Source organism: Marmota marmota, unplaced genomic scaffold (assembly GCF_001458135.2).
Source record: "Marmota marmota marmota unplaced genomic scaffold, marMar, whole genome shotgun sequence".
NCBI lineage: Eukaryota > Metazoa > Chordata > Mammalia > Rodentia > Sciuridae > Marmota > Marmota marmota.
The window spans coordinates 18,641,494-18,659,824 of NW_025999982.1; the positions used below are offsets into that span (position 1 = coordinate 18,641,494).

The following is an 18,331-nucleotide window of genomic DNA, read 5'->3' on the forward strand; positions in this document are numbered from 1 at the left end:
ATATATATATATATATATATATATATATATATATATATATATATATATATATATAATGTGGATCGATTGATAGATAGACAGGTAGATGTAGATATTAGTAAGTAGCAATTCTCAGCACAAATTGGATATTTTTTTACTTTTATGCTTTAGAAAGCAACACTATATTTTAAAATCCGGCCTGAATCTTGAAGGTCATGTTAGGATACATTTGTTGCTATTCTTTACTATCTACAGCTACAGGGGCAATCACAGCCTCACCACCATGGAAAGCACATTCCTGCCTCAGGAATTTTATACCAACTCTTCCTCCTGTCTAAAGCTCTCTTGTCCAAATTTTTGCAGGTGTAGTCCATTCTTGTCTCTGTGATCTGAGGTCATATTGATGCTTCAGAAAGATCTTTTACTAAGTGACCTGTGACATAAAACATCCAACCTAGACCTCTGTTGAAATCATCCCCCTACTTAGTGTTCCTCTGAAGCATGGATAGCCATCTAAACCTATTTTTCCCATTCATTACTATTTCTTTGTCATTTTCCCCCAGAAAAAAAAATGCCAACAGGAATCTTATCTGTCTTGATCAATGATCAATATTCCAGTCCCAGGAACATTGTCTGGCACTGAGTTGGCATTCAGTTGAGAGAGAAAGAGAAACGGGGAAGAAAAGGAGAAAGGAACACACGCATTTAAAATTAAAATGAAAAAATCACTCCATCGGAGGAATTGTTATTTCCCTAATACCCCACTTATTTTTTCCCATTTCTTACAAAAATGTAAATTAGTTATTCATGAAATGAATTCTACACAGGTTTGAGGATGTCACTCAATATGATCAACTGTTCATTTTTGATGATGATATTTAGTATGTCCAATCACACTAAAGAATATTAAAATCCAAAATGAAGTTGTTAAAGAATAGATAAATGATATTGCACTTATTAAGAGTTAGTGCCTCTTGAGAAATATGTGTTGTTATTTGCTCCCCATGCAAAGTAACATTTGTCAGGATTATACTTAATCAGCCATTATAAAAAACAAAAAGCCAAAGCAAGATAAATGATGATTTTCTCCTACTTTCTTTGTCCTCTTCACAGAATCTCATACTATTGACCAGTTTCTCTTTCCTATAATTTTCCCCCTTTGTTTCAAGATGAAATTCTCGTCATGTCATTTTCCTTCTACCAATATAGCAGTTGTGTTGAGTGTGTGTGTGTGTGTGTGTGTGTGTGTGTTTACCTTTCTCCTTTTTGAGCTCAGATCAGATTCCCTTACCATCCTTAAAAGTCTGGCACTTCTTCAGTCATTTTCCTTCCCTGTTCCCAAATTCTGTTTGATTATTTCTATACTTATCATTGATTTCAAAATCAGGCTCATGATCCTACACGTATATATACACCTTCAGTATAGACTTCTCTCTTAGATCCTTTTTTCATATATCTATTTTCTCTTTAGAGATTGCACCTTACATATGCCACTGAAATCTAAGCTTGAGATGTATGAGTTTATTTATTTAACCAACCACTGCACAGGGCTTACTATGTGCCAGTGATATTCAAGCACTTTAATAAATACTAGCTCATTTAATTTTCATAAAAATCTTTGAAATAAAATTATAGTTTTTTTTTTCCATTTTAGAGGTAAGGAAACAGGGTCACTAAACTAACAAGTGGTGAAAAGAGGATTCATTCCTTGCAACCCATTAATAAGGATCTCCCAGCCCAGAGCCTAAGATGCATCTTAAATAGCACATCAAAATGGTCACTAGATTCTGGAGATTTTAATTTTCTCATATTTTCCTAATTTATTCCTTCCTATTTAACCCCTGTACCTTAGTTATAATCAATCAGTTTTATAATTTGTTCTTGCTTTTCCCACACTGCTAAGATCAAACCAAATCATATCACTTCCCTGTGTAGAACTACCCAGGGACTACCCACTGCCCTCATGGCATAGTATAAAAGGCCAAGAAGCTTCATCTGCTACCACCATTCCAGATTAAAGCTTACAATGCAGATTCATGCCTGCCCTACCCATATACTGATAGTCCATAAATATGTGTCTTCCGCTTTCTTCCTGAATCTTTAAACCCTCTCCAGTTCAAAAGATATGACCCCTGTAATTATGTTTTTACTTATTTTTTTCTCTATCATTTTATTTAGACACCTTTTGAAAGCAAGGATTCAGGATTTCTATTTCTATACATTCAATATCTCCTTTGGTCTTGGCACATAGTAGGCTCTGAATACACATGATAAATGAAAGAATGGACACAGGAGTGAAATGCTTTAAGCTTATCTAAAGTGCTCTATCACACTAATGAGACAAGCGCTGAACAGAAAGAATGAAATTGAGTTTGGCATTTGTGATACAGCTGTAGCCCTCTGAGCAAAGCTTTGATCTTGAATTTCCTTCTAATGCCAGCATTCTATGATTTTACTCTACTAAAAGTCAATTGGCACCTTTTGCCAGCACCAGTTGCCTTAAAAGCAGGACCACCAAGAAATAGGATTCCATACTGTGGGGACTTGGATCAAATGGCATCAGATAGCAGATACATTCTGGCACCACTCTGTGCCAATGTCCACATCTATTAAGTTTGTTTACTAACTAGTCACATTATCTATTTCATGTTGGGATTTCTTTAGGGTGTGGTAAAATTGGACAGATGGGTTGAAAGTCTTCCTTCAGGCATAACACACATAGAATTGGGCAGATGGGTTCCAATAATCACCCTTTAGGCCTTACATCCAACACATGGATGAAGTGTAGAGAAAAAGAATACACCATTATCTAGTGATGGGTAAAAAAAAAGTTGAAAATGAAGAAACTTAAAAAAAATAAGATTTGGAATTTATAAAGCAAAACTGGAAATTGATGTAGTATAACTTCCCTTCAAAGGTATAGATATTCAGACCATAAGTTATATACTATAGTGATTTCAGAAACTTAAAAATAACTTGAAAGACCAACTTTAGCATTAGAAGATACCAACCTGAAATAAGTTCTCTGGTAACAAAAGCAGGGCCTAGTTTTATTAAATATTTCTATTAGTGAATTAGATGGGGGTTTGATAAGAATACTAAACAGATGGGCAAATATTACTAATTTGGGAGGTAAAGTCCAGAATCCGAAAGTATTTCTTCAGTGTGGAAAGATGCACTGAAATAAGTAAAAAGTCTTAGATTCTCCTGAAACCCAAGGGAAAATAAAATAACTCCTACAGGAGAGTACCATGTGGAGATGTGTATTTGGATGGCACATAGAAAAAAAGAGTAGGAATTAGGGTTGACAATACAGCTGGCAGGACTGAGAGGGTGGCTTGGCTGAAGAAAAACAGTTTAGTCATTGGTTGTCTTAAGAGAACTGTATCTGTGATGGTAGCAGGAAGTCGACTGTGCTGGACCACTTCTTTTGACATCTCCCTTTCCAAATTCTGCCCTTTTCTGCCCTACTCAGGGTCCCGGATGCTGCTAGCCTCTCTCTACTGCATCAGTGAATTCTCTCTTACTCAAGAAGAGGCTTCACCATAATTTTTCAGGAATGTTCTTAACAGTGATTTCAGCTCTGTACAGAGATCCCAAAATGAGATGATGCCAAAAAAAAAAAAAAAAGACATTTAAATATTTTCTTCCCATCAAAGATTTCTTTCTTTGGGATGGGATATTATATTTTCTGAGAATTTTCTTTTAATTTCTTTTGGAGGCAAAAATAGAATGTCTTTAATATAGTCAAAGGTATATTCCTTCGGGGCCAGGATATATACTATTTCAGCATTTATACTTATGATTGCAGTAGTTCCAAGTATATAATCTCTTGATAGCAACTCATGATTTGTTTGTTTGTTATTTTTTAAAACAATGAACCCAATCTGATGAATACATCATTCCATATCCTCTCCTCCCTGCCTGGGACACCAGCAACATGCCTCAAGTCCCAACTGGAGGACCTTTATCTCCTAGAATCTCCTGAGTTATCTGCCCCGCTCCACTATCTTCCCAGGTAGACACAGAAATAACAAAACAAACAAACAAAAAAAAAAGGAGTGAATGGCCTGACCTGGTATATTTCTGCCTAATACTGACCCAAGATGTGGTGGTTCTAAAAGTCTTCTCTCCATGCCTCCTATATACCAAGGAAACAGTGATTTCCTCGAGAGGTGTGAGAGGTCACCTTGTGTTTGATATTCCTCCTTTTCTCCCTCACTTCTCTTTTCCCTTCATTCTAACACCCCTGGGATTATATACCCCCAATCATGTCTTAGGACATAAGTTTGGTTTTCCTTCAGTTTTCTGAGAGAACTATGTTGAAACCACGATTGAAATTTCATTGCAAGGTAGTTGATTAGATGATCTCAATTCCATCGATGATATCTTCTGCAAGAGTGAGCCACAAAAAGTCTGATACAAATAACTAACAGAAGAACTGATCTGTAGCCTGGAGGAGGCAAAAAGCACCCTGAAATGAGTAGCAGCATGCAGACTCCAGGCCAGGCATATGGACTGATTACAGAGGGTGAACATAAGAAAATGACCAGTAGAAGTCCCCTCTGTCCATGACCACAGCTCTATTAGCAAACCCATCCCTTGCCTTAGCCCTTCCCAGCCTCGGTTAAGCCACTGCTTGGTGCCATCAACCATTTCCCAGAGCCCTTTCTCACCAAGCTTAATTCCCATGCTGCTGCCCCTCCCTGTGACTCTACTCACCGACTTTCAGCTCCCCTCCTACAACAACCAGGCATGCCACGCTCAAGATGTTGCTTCTGTCCACAGGGAACTCTAAAGTCCCCATTACATAGAGGCCTCTGAGGAAGGGAAGATCGATATCCACAAGGACAGTCCTGTCTGCAGAAGAAAAAGAAATTAGACACAGACCTGAAGTAAGCATCACCATCTCTCCTCCAGTGATTTTTTGCGGGGTTCCCCCTGAAAATTCGGGAGCTGTTTACATTGCAACGTTTTGCCAGGACAGGTGCAGCATCTGAAAGAACAGAGTTTGCCAAAGGCTAGGCTTTATTAAAAGGACAGGCGGGGAGCCATGAATAGTAAATGCTGCCATTGCCTAACACAACAAGTGTTCTGGCTGAAAGGCATTGCTCCTGTCCCAAACTTCAGTGTGAACACACAGATCAAGTGAGCTGCCTGCCCTTAGTCCCTGTCCCTTTACTTTGGGCTGTAGTTTCAGGGAGACACAAATCAGTAGATATGACCTGGGCCTCATAAGGTAAAAAATGGGATGTAAATTCTAGCTCCACTACTTGCTAAAGTGTAGACCAGCAACTTTATCTCTTTGTACCTCAGTTACCTTATCTGTGAAATTGGCATAATAATAAAAAAATCTTCTTCCTTCCTAGAACTTTTCCTGTGAGGATCAAATGAGTTAATAGATCTAAAGTACTTAAATAATCCTAGTAAGTCTTTGGTAATTTCCTAATTACCACTGTGTAAGGCAATATATGTGGCGCATGCTTAGCAAGTGCTGGATAAAATCACTATTTGTACTGTTGTCCATTTGCTTGGCATGCTTATAGAGCCCATGAACCATTTAAAACCACTATCCTTCATCTCCACTTTCATAAAATCTTGTTCCATAAAACTCCAGAAGAAATTATCATGGATTTTGTCTGAAATACACAATAAAGTAATATATGAATAAAACATTCTCATTTAAAGTAGTTAATATTTCATGTATTCCAAAGTACTAATTGTTATTTTCTAAAGCTTACTAGTAATTCAGCATGAATTAAAGATATCAAAATAAATGTTTCTGCTTAAATTTCAAGTACCGTAATCACTGACACATGTAAAGATTTTTAGAGAGTTCTTTTGTTAACATAAATCTCATACCTCAGTCCAGAAAACAATGCACCCTGCTGTTCATAAGGACCTGTCCAAGCCAATTAACTTGCTATCAGTTGTCTTTCTTAGCCCTTGCCTGCTTCCAGAGATATGAGTCATGCCCTCCTGTGGCATATACTATAATGGCCATAAACTAATCATTTCTGTTTTTCTCTTGGGTTCACAGTTAGACTCTAGTTTAATAGACTCTCTAGTCTCTAACTAGCCTAACTAGTTTCCAGCCTCTTCTGAAGTTAGATGAAGCCATGTGACTGAGTTCTATTTCAACAAAGTGCAGGCAGAGTTGAAGTATAACATCTCCAGGCCTAGTCCATAGGTTTTGCAAGTCCGCTCTTCTTCCTTTTGTCCCTCAGGTGGACATGAAGTCCAGCATCATCAGCACCACCCACTCATCCTTCAGAAGGTAATACATGTTTTTTTCTCTGATAATTGGTCATTTCCAGTCTTCTCGATGGCTCCACTACTCCCTCTGGGGAAACAACCTCTCTTTATCACTCCATTGATGTGATGCTGTCCACACACTTAATATCACAGCACTAAAATGAATTACTTGAATTACAAACATACATTACTGTAGGTAAGCAGGTATACGCCTCAATGTATTTATGTTTTAGAGAAAAAGGCTTTTAAAAAAGTCCCTCATGCTTATTGTAATGTTAAAAATAAAAATAGTAAACAACTGTTGCCTACATCTATGGAGTTTAGTTCCCTGCATACCTTAAATTCAAGAGTTCATTATTGACTGGTACAAAATGAATGATCAGGCTAAACAGATAAAAATAAATATATATTTCAGTCCCATCTCTGGTACTTTTCAAAACATTCTAATAAAAAGTAAAATATCAAGAGAATGTTCTATGTTTAGCACACATTTCATGGGTTCATAAATTTAAGAGAAAAATTATTCCAAGCAAGTAAATTTTAAAACAAGAGTTTTGTACAAATTGCCTTTATTCCAAAATCTATCCCATTTGACCTACATTTAGCTATTGAAATTAAAGAAGAAAATAATAAAATTAACTCAGTAAGTTCTTTCTCTCACCCACAAAGTTCTCCCTCGCTCTCTTTCTCTCTCTCTCTTAAAAACACACATATCCACACACACATACACACCCCCACATATGATGGTAGGCACTTTAAACATAATTTCCAGCTAAAATACAAGTGCCCAGAGTTTAATTTTCCCTTTGGACTCTATCACATATCCTGTTAGAAGAAATATTTCCTTTTAATTGCTCTACCCACTCCAAATATACCAATAAATTTCCCAAGAGTCTGTACAGATTAACTATCATAACTTCACAAGAACAGGAACCATAGCTGCCATCCTCACATTTATTTTCCCAGAACAATATCTAGCATATAGTAGGTGCTCAAAAATAACACACAAGAAGAAGAACAACAACACACACACACACACACACACACACACACAAATCCAACAGCTACAAGAGGAAAGTGACAGCATAAAGACAGGAGCAGAAACATTGCTCTAATTTCTTTGATTCCACACTTTATCTTAAAATTTCCTAGATCCATCTATCCATCTTTTCTTTGTTCTTCTTTTCCTTCCTAGTATCATGTCAAGTCTTGTCAAGTGCCAGGAATTCAAAGAGGTATCTCCTAACATCAGATAAAGACAATATATAAACAAAATAAGTATAAATGTGTTAGACTTGAAATGATACTACACCCTTTATTTATAAAAAAAAGATCGATCCTATCGTCACTCTCAGCTACTTCAAACTGAAAAGTCTATCAATACATCTATTTTTAACAAAATTCTGCTAAAACAAAATGATCATGTGTCCTATAAGATTTTTATAAGTGGGTTCTCTTTGAGTCACAATAGCAGAGATCACAGTGGCACAAGCAGAAGAATCCACACCAAAGCACCCTCCAGGGCAGATCAGCTGCAGGCCAATTGACCAGTTCTTAGCTGCAATGAAAGCCTGTGGAGACTTTTTCTTTTTTTCCAGGTGTGAGTTGGGGTCAACATTCCACTTTCTCCAGAAGTAACATCCTTTCTGTGAAATTACTTTCCAGAGCACTCACTCGGAAATAGCTATTTATACAACGCATCTAGTAAACATGAATGATGGACCACCCCAATGCTCTCCACCTTGTCCTGCCTTGGCCTCAGCTATTCCATCCTCCTCTGTCAGTGACCAATCTATCCTACTTGAGAGAATGAGCACTGGCATATGGAGGGAACCATCTGGAATTTCTGTTGCTCAATAGGAGGCTGATGGCGGAGCTGATCTGGAAAGAGGCTCCAAAAAGAATTAATGAGTTCCAGATGTAATTAAAGACTGTTTTCCCCCCAAAGGAGCTCAAGACCAGCCATGGGGTAGTGCCTCTTGGTTCCGAATTATACCCTCCCACCACTTGTTCATCCATCAAGCACTAAACACCCACCATCTTTACCCTAGTATCTATCACCAGGCAATGTTTTATTGTATTTCTGAAAGTGTCTACTTTGACAATTAAAAATAAAGCTTTAGAAATAATATCTGGAAACAACATTAAAGAAATCCCTGAGTCTCCCTATGCACCAAATAAAACAGCAAGAGAAAAGAACAACAAAGGTCCAATCTTTTATAAATGATTAGCCACTATCAAAACCAGAAAACCTGAGCCAAATGAAAAGACAGACATCTCTGATGGAGATTCTCAGGCTCCTTTTGTATCAGGAATAATTCGACTACTAGAGTTACAAAGCATTCCATATAATTTCAATGCTAGATTTAAACTCATTTTTTTTTTTTTGGCCCAGCAAAGTTCAGCAATCAAGGTCACAAGCATGTAACATTCCAAGGGTCTGACACTTGTCTAAAACCCATAGAAATGAGATCAAGGGCAAAGGGCACAGATCCTCAGAATAATGATGGGGTCACATGAACAAGCATAATTTAGGGGAGGCAGGCCCACTGTATGGTATTCACTGTACAAGGCCTCTAACTTAGGTGGTTCCCAGTACAACCCTGCCATTGTCAGGAACACAGGCTGCACCAACTCTGGATGTCCTGAAGAGTGCTTAGAGAGAGCAATGACATGAGAAAACAGGAGGACATACAAGGACCATTTATAGGCTGTTGTTTTCCTGCACCTTCCATAATTAGCGGGTTTGCATCTGCATTCAGTTTTGGCTACAAAATATTTTCCTATGAATATGCAAACCAAGGGGAAAGTAAATTTTAATACTATTTGCATAACTATTCAATGATTTAGCCTTCCTTCTTAAAAGGTGAAGAAAACAATGCTTGTAGTTCAAAAATGATTACTTAAAATACTTTAAACATACATTTTTACACAATGATTGGTGGTGTTTTCTTTGTGGTCTTGTTTAACTTTGGGTCAATCTAATGGTTTATTCAAATAGTCTATCATAATTTATGAAGACGGCTCATACACCCAAGAAAAATATTCCTAAAGTAGTGGAAGCTCTCAGACATAAATAATTCACAGGGATGAAAGGGTAACATGATTGAAAATTAGTGTCAAGTAGACTAATGTACTGAAAGGACGGTATTTGGTTCTCAATAGTTCCTTGTAGAAAAAGCTGAATAAAACAGTGCTAGAAGATGAGGTTACCTTCCTTCTATAACCAAACTCTTCAAAGAGCTGCAAACTTTATAGTTTGACTTTTTCATCAAATCCACACAGGTGGTTTCTTTATTCTACTCTATCTTTTCTTTTCTTTTTTTTTTTTTTTTCAAACTGGTCTTAAAAATAGGCAGAAGAGGCAGTTTTCAAAGTGCCCAGAGGCACATGATTCAAGTCTGAAAGCCAATTTCCCAACAACTTCATGAAAACCCATCTGCTCACCTGGTGTGTGTGTGTGTGTGTGTGTGTGTGTGTGAGAGAGAGAGAGAGAGAGAGAGAGAGAGAGAGAGAAGGAGAGAAGGAGAATTGGAGGGAAAAAGGAGAACAGCCCTTATTCTTACCAAATGGAAAGAGACCCATTTAAATTTCATATAATAAATCTCCATCCCACTCCCCACATTTACTCTCTGTGTCTCAAGTCACATAGAGACAAGCATAATTCCCACAGCAGAATCAACAATTTAAATTATGATATTTTAATTGATCAATAAAATGCTTAATATACAATGTTTATTTCTTCCTCTAGCCTACACCATCTGTTCTTCAAAAATATTTTGAGTCTATTTAATGGGAAGGTTTTTAAATAAAATTACCAACTGTATTAGATCAATCCTCTGGATCCCAAATTCTGAAAGAAAATCTGCTAGAAAGTGTGGCTGCTTTCATAAAGGTAGAAAGGAATCTGCCTTCTCTCTTCCCGCCTTGCTTTGTTTGGGTTTTTCTTCTGAGATGCGGTCATGCTGCTGAGCTCTCTATAGGGCCTGGAAGTCTCTGAGTGGCTGAGTTGGCATTGTCATTTGAAACAGGGTGCCCTGTGCTCTGCTTGCTCACATAATCTAGTCTCACAAAAATCCTTAGAACCTACAATCCCCTGAAGACCTAAAAGTGGAGAGTATTCATTTCAATAAATTTGAGGTCAGATGTTAAACTATAGTTTGGCTTTCTTCACGTAATTCTATTACTCCTGTTCATTGTTAATGAATCTGGGCTGACCTGAGGTTTGGGGTTACAATCCCTCTCAAGCCCTAATAGTGAATACTAATGTGCTCACATACCTACGAAGGCAGATTGTGGCAATGCTCAGGTGAGCATACTGTTATGTTTTTACAAGTTGCAGTTTGTGTTCAAGCTGAACCAGACGTCACACTTACTTCATATGTGGGTTGCATTTAGATTTGTTTCCTTAGAAAAGACATTAAGAACAACTACTAATAAATTAATACATTTTCACACTTTAAACCTGAAGAAAAAAATATATGAAGCTGTACAAAATAAGTGATTCACTCTTTAATAAAGCTCTTTAGGCAATATTCTATGCAGCAAACGCTGCATTCAAGGAGTTTATTTCCCTCATCAGCTCCTTTTTGAAAATAAATCCTCTCCTTTTTTCTCTGACACTAGAGAGGGCAATAGATCCAAAAAACTGAGGGTTTTTTTTTTTTTATTTCTTTTCACTGTTATTATTTTTCTCAAATTTTAAATTATTTCTTCTAATTAAATTTTATTAAATTCTTGAAAGATACTAATATGCCATTTGTTCTTTAAGATGATAGACATTATTAATAAATGAATAGGTAATGCTTGAGAGAGCTTAGACCATAATACCTGACTAATGATTCAAGTCTGATTAATACTGATTAATCAATACTGATTAAATACTCAACATTTTGATATAGTCTTAAAATTTATAATTTCTGAGCAAACCAGTCTATATATTATGCTCCTACATTAATAATGTGCTTACATACACACATTTCAATGCAAGTTTTTAGTATTTTTAATATTTCCATATTTTCCATATTTTTGTAATGTCCCAAAGCCTTCAAGAGGTTTTATTGAATGTGTCTGTGATTTCTGTAAATTCTGTATATTCAATGCAAAGAGTTCTTGCTTGGGGTTTTCAAAATAAATTCCTTTCCACTTGAATTAAAATACTGTCCCAGAAATCATGAAGGTTTCTAGAATTCTTATTCACATTTCTAAGTATTCCAATAATAATTTCCAGATTCTACAACTTCTTCCAGAAGTCACAATACTCTAAAATATCTCCATACTGTCTGGCAAAGATATTGTCATCAGAATGAATCCCTCTTTTTAACCCAGGGTCTCTAGAAGTCCCCCAGAGGAGAACAGTATATAAAGAAAAGTATTATTACTGACAAACAAATTTGTTCATTCACCTAGCAAATATTGTCAAGTGCTTTGTCAGACACTGCAGTATATGCAAAAAAATCCATAAACAAAATAAGACTTCCATTTCACATAGAGAAGTAACTATTTTTACAAGACTGATCAGGTGAGTATTGGTGGAAGGAAAAAGTAAAAGAAGTATCTGCTTCTGATGTAATAATCAAAATAATTACAGTTCCAAAATAATCATTGCAAAGTCCAGGCATGTTTCCAAGCAAGTAGGACAGTGTCTGTTCCTCCTTTCCTTCTAGTGCCTGAGAAACCTAATTTGCTCATAATGCCCTTATTATGGTTTGGATGTGAGGTGTTCCCCAGAAGCTCACATGTGAGACAATGCAAGAAGGCTCAGAGGAGAACTGATTAGGTTATAAAAGTCTTAACACAATTAGTGAATTAATCCCCTGATAGGGATTAACTGAATTGTAATTGAAGTGGTAGGGTGTGGCTGGAGGAGGTGGGAATTGGGGCTTTGGGGTATATATTTGTATATGCTAATTGGAGATTCTTCTTTCTCTCTCTCTCTCTCTCTCTCTCTCTCTCTCTCCCTTCCTCTCTCCCTTCCTCTCTCTCTCTCTCTCNTGGATGAACCTTGAAAATCATACACAAAGTGAAGGAAGCTCTTGTATGATTCCATTTATATAAAATGTCTAGAATAAGCAAAAAAGAAAGTATATATATATGGTTGCCTGGGGCTGGGAAGAATGAGGGATTATAGGGTTACAGGTAAGGGGGTGCAGAGTGTCTTTTGAAAGTAAGAAATGTTCTGAAATGGATTGTGGTGATGGTTGCACAACTCTGTAAATACACTAAAAGCCATGTATGCTTTAAATGGATGAATTGAATGGTATGTGAATTATACCTCTGGTACTTTATGTACTAATATACAAGCATTTTCAAAACAGTGTACCTTTTGAAGCAAGATGCAACAATTCATAATATGTTAGAGTTATGTAAAGGGAGGGTAATAAGAAAAAAATGTATACTTTTCATATATTTGGCACAGAATATCTCTGTAGGGGAATCCAAGGAATCAGTAACATTGTTATTTCCAGGAAATAAAGCAGGGGGACAGGAAGACAAAACTGAAGACAAAATTTCAAGAACTATTCTTTTATGCCTTTGAATTTTGAGCAAGGAATATAAATTGCCTTTTTTAAAATTCAAAAACTGAAAGTGAAATTAAAAGTCAAGACTAGTTAGATTTGTATTTGTTTCCAGTGAAATTTTAGTCCTCCATAAGTATTAGAGTATGCCTTTGTATGTATATAATTCTTTTCTTGAGTTCTCTTTTGTCCTTGCAATTTTCTCCCACTGCCAGCAATACCTTGAGAAAGACAGTAAGCTGTGCAATCTCTTCTTAATTGACGTGACTTTATTTTACTTTGTGTTTCTAACTTCTCTTAGTTTACATTTTATCTCCACCTTTGCCCTTTCTACATTTGGATTCATGTGAAATACTTCACACTGTTGAGTGTCTGAGAAACAAGGAAAAACTTGACTCTGCTACTTGAACTGGAGTTTGGTACAAAGTTTTAATTCATTTTGACTTCAGCTATTGCTTGCTAATTCAATATTAGGTCAAGACCAAACTCTGCTACCTTGCATGGATTATACTACTCTCTGAAAAGTTTTCCTTATCTCAACTTTGCTCACCCATATTCACTGGAGACAACTTCCTGAAATAAGGATTCATGGGAAGACATACAGTCATTTTAATCACAAAACCACAGAACTATGAGAGTGATTCTGAACAGTCAATCCACTATTCCATGAGACAAGACCCAAAATAGAGCAAATGCACACACAACGGAACAAGGGGAAAATTTAGCTGCAGCATATTCTCAGGCATATTTTGGAAATATGAATATGAAGAGAATATAAAATATGTTCTCCTATAATTCCCTTAAACTTAATATAGAACTTTAGTTGATTTTGCATGATATGGCTTGATATTATAACAGGATTTTTTAACATATGGGTAGACAACTATTCCAATAAGATTTACTGAAATTAGTCTTTCCCACTGTTTTTTGAGCAAAATCTTACTCACCAAGTAAATTCTCATATATCCACAGATCTGCTTCTGAACTCTGTTTTGTTTATTTTCTTCCATCTCTGTGTCCTTTTAAGAATTTGGTTGCTAAGGATTATCTAGAGCAAATTTCTCCAAATCAGTCTCTTCAAAAACCCTTGCTAGTTGGAGTATATTTGCTTTCATCTAAAATATTAAAATCAATATCTCACCTTCTTTTTTTTAATTTAGATTTTCATTGTTAAAGAGGCCTCTGTGTGATCTCAGATATAGGAGGTTATAGATGATATTGTGGGAATCAACTGGCATAGAGAAATTTCTTCTACTAGTACAATAGGCATTAACATTTTTATTGTTTATATTGCTGATGAAAGTGAAAAACTGGAGAAAAAACTTAAGTGTTATCACAAGATAGTAGTTCAATAAACCACATTTTATTCTGGGGTGCTATGCAGTCATTTAAAAGGATGTGGTAGATTTTTTCTTTCCTGATAAGATAGTATTTCAATTGTTCAACATTTTTTGAAGTCATGTATGAATACTAAGAACATATTTTTTCACTAATGATTTGAGGCACAGCTTAGCACAGCATAAAGAGCTCTGAATCCAGATGATGGTGTTTAAATTTTATTTCTCCACCAATTAGCTAGGATCTTCATTTTTCAGCTTGCCCTGATGTCTGATAAAGTGAGTTAACAGTGCCTCATAAGGTGGCTAGGAAAATCCCAATGTGAATTAATCCAAGATGCTTAGGATAGAAAAGTAATGCTTAGTCATAGAAAAGATATATTTTTAAATATATATATATATATATATATATATATATGCACATTAAAATTATATAATAAGCTCAGTTAATAACAGTAGTTATCCAAGAAAGGGCAAGAAGACAGGTTAAAGTATTCTTGGATATTTTGCTTTTGTATCTCTTATTATTGATTACTTTGTACAGAAAACAACTGATGCACTATTTTACATTTTTTTAATAATCAAGTTACAGAAGTCCAAGGATGTATAAGGATGCTTCCAAGTAAGGAATGACCAATAGTCATATACAGTTTGATATATAAGATCAACAAAAGAAATACTGAACCTTCCTTCTGGTACATAACAACAGGAAGGGCAGTGTAGATAGGGCAGCAGGAGTAAAACATACCCACTTTCTGGCTGTGGGACCTCAGGACTATTACTAAACATCTAAGTCAGGCTTTCTCAAAAGTGTGGTCCAGGGATGCCCTGCTTCAGTACCAGAACTGATTCAAAATGTAGATGACTAATATTTTAAAACCAACTCAGTTGATTCTCACACATACTAAAGGTTAAGAGCTTCTGCTTCTAATCTTGCTTTCCTTATTGATAAAATATGGTGTTAATGTCTGACCACTTCTTCAGTGAGATTAAAAAAAATTAATGCAGTGCATGAGACATTAAAAATCCAAGCTCATATTATTATCTCATTGTAATAATGGGTTTATTATTAATTGTAGTACCACTTGTATCAGCATACTCTACAAAATGCGATTACTACAGGAAGAGTCTTAGTCCCTTTTTTGGCTCAAAAAAAAAAAGATATTTGAATACCTTTACAATTCCTATGTCATTTCTTGCTGATAATGTTTTATGGTCTTCTGACTTTAACCTATCCCTCCAACAGCTGTTATTCAAGTAACCAGGGTTCCTGCAAAAACAAACGTGGCCCTTGGCACTGACATCCTGATGTGGTCCTTATCAGTGCATGTGACATTGTTTGCCTGTGATGGAAGATGGTGAATCACGATGGGAAAAGAGAAGATACTGGGATAATACAGTTTATAAAAATTGTGGCCAAAGTTATCCTTTCTAAGCAAGGCTTAGACAAAGCATGGTATAACAACAACTATGGTATCCATAAAATCTCCTGTTTCCTAAGAACCAACCAGCCTCTCCCTTCTCTTTGTTACCTGAAAATCCTGGGCAGAGAGCTACATGAGTATTTGGTTCCAGTATCCTTTTCCTTTGGGGGTGGGGGGAAGCCCACATTTCTCACACAGCTTAAGGGAAGAGACTCATAACCATACTTAATGTATAAAAGCTGTGATTTCCATACAAACTGCTGCTTTCCCAGAAAAATGTAAAAGCCCTCTTTAGCAGTTTAAAATCCTTTAACTGTTTCCTTCCTTCTCCACTTGAACTATTTCAGCCAGTTTGTTCTGCCTGAAGCCTTCCCTCAAGTGGTACTTTCTGATGAATAAGATAAATTAAGAAGTGAATGAAGTTTTTTTGATTCATTCAGATGGTCAAGATAGCATTAAATACAGACCAAGTACATATGCCAGGAGCCTAAAAGAGTTACGGCCCTCTGAAATTCCCTCAGTCACAGATAATTTCCTCAAAAGGACTAGAATTGAGGTCTCAGCTGTTTTCCAAACAGCAAAACTTGGGCCCCTCAGCAGTAGCCAATGTCCTAGCTCTAAACCACATCATTTTCTCATTTACACTCTTAGAGTTTCACCAAAGAAGAAAACAAACAGAAACAGGTGCATCCATACTATGCAAATGAGAAAAGGTAACCTCTGAAACTATTGCACAGCAAACAGAAGATCCACAAGCTGCTCACTAGCTAAAACCACAGGAGGTGTGTCAACTGCCTAGATGCTGAGCCACAGGAGGCCTGCGGGCTGGGATGGCAGTAAATCCCCGGAGAGCTCTAAACTCCTGATTGGCAAGCCACACTAGGCCCATCAGTTCCTCAGGTGCTGAGCTACAGGAGGCCCATCAACTGCTCAGGTGGAAGACATGGGGAGGAGGGAGGAGGCAAGCTGTGTGCAGGAGTTTGAATGAAAGGCCACCAGCTCACCAGGGGTGAAGGGAAATGAGAGGCACCTACTGGGAATACTAGAGTTTGAGATAACTCCATCAAGAAAAGGAATGAACCCACTTTCTCCAGCATAGAGCATCCTCTTACCTGCAGGGGAAGCACATCTCAGCAGAGCAAGTGTCTGGCCCAGAGATTATAAATACATACTGTGTTGAATATGTCCCAGACCAGGTGCTACAGAGGACCACCAGGTCTTCCAGACAAGATCAGCACCCCTCCTCACTTGCTAAGGTCTTTAGAGACCGACACTCTCTACCCATTCTTTGTTTGGCAAAATTCTCAGTATAACAGTGAAATATCCTCCTTAAGTTTCCAGAATCCCAGAAATACTTTAGGAGGGACTGATGGGTCAGTATTTGCAACTCACTCATTAATCATTCACTCTAGCATTTATTGAGTTCATGGCACATGCCAAATTCTGCGCTCTGTCTTGGAGTTATAAAACATCTAATAAGGATGTCTCTGTTCTCAAGGTGACATAAAAGTAAGTAATAATTATAGAATAAGAGCCAGGCACGGTGAGGCATGCCCATAACCCCAGTGGCTCTGGAAGCTGAGGAAGGAGGATTGTGAGTTCAAAACCAGCCTCAAAAATTTGGTGAGGATCTAAGTGAGACCCTGTCTCTAAATAAAATATAAAAAGGGCTGGGAATATGGTTCAGTGGTTAAGTGCCTCTGGGGTCAATCAATCTCTGCTAAATAATACTAATAACAACAATAACAACAGAACAAGGATCTAAGTAAGACATGTCCAAGGTGTTATAGGAACATAGGAAGGAGAATGAAACGAATTGGAAAATCAAGGACACTTTCTAGAAGAGACACTAAGTTGAGTGTTAAAAGATAGAAAAGGAGTCAGCTGGAAGATGATCGGGGCTGGGAGAGGTGAAGAAGAAAAAGGCAGAGAGAAGAGCAAGTATAAATAAGTGGACAGGAGAAACTTATTTATACTTGCTCTTCTCTCTGCCTTTCTTTTTCTTCTTCACCTCTCCCAGCCCCGATCATCTTCCAGCTGACTCCTTTTAACACTCAACTTAGTGTCTCTTCTAGAAAGTGTCCTTGATCAAATTCTATGATTTTGTCATTTTTTAATGCAGAGTAAAACTCCATTGTGTATAAATGCCACATTTTTTTTATCCATTCGTCTATTGAAGGGCATCTAGGTTGGTTCCACAGTCTTGCTATTGTGAATTGTGCTGCTATGAACATCGATGTAGCAGTGTCCCTGTAGCATGCTCTTTTTAGGTCTTTAGGGAATAGACCAAGAAGGGGAATGCAATGATGGAGCTCCATCTAAGGAGAGGGCAGAAAGTAGGTGAGCATGGCTCAGCTGTGACACACGCAGGGAAGTAGTGGCCAATGAAGTCAGGGCCCCAAAAACATGTGGTCCAAATGAGCAAGTTTTAAATTTATCCTAAAAGTTTTAGGAAATCCCCCAAATACTATTCAGTATTGAGAAACAAGGCTAAATCTCTGTACTGCTTTTGACAACTAGGTTTTTCAGATTTCTATACAGATTTTTCAAGATCAAATAGGAGAAAAATAAAATTCTTTTAAGTTCATCTTCCTACCTAAGCTTGGGTTCCTGAGGTCAGTTTGCTAACTTTATATTTTGTCATTGCATTTTAAAATCTGATACACAGTCATGATGATGTACTATATATAGTACATATTTGCTACCACATATTTTTATTTTATTTTTTTTTAATTTTTTATTGTGGGTTGTTCAAAACATTACAAATTTCTTGACATATCATATTCCACACTTTGATTCAAGTGGGTTATGAACTCCC

The 18,331-nt window shown here is 36.9% G+C and overlaps 1 protein-coding gene across 1 annotated transcript in view; it reads right to left on the reverse strand.

Annotated features, from left to right (window-relative positions):
* The window catches only part of Pkhd1 (PKHD1 ciliary IPT domain containing fibrocystin/polyductin), a 427,258-nt gene that overhangs the window by 159,688 nt on the left and 249,239 nt on the right, over positions 1 to 18,331 (reverse strand). Inside the window, exon 50 of the mRNA XM_048805732.1 lies at positions 4,702 to 4,839. Within this exon, the coding sequence (XP_048661689.1) occupies positions 4,702 to 4,839 (138 nt within the window). The remainder of the gene's footprint in view (positions 1 to 4,701; positions 4,840 to 18,331) is intronic.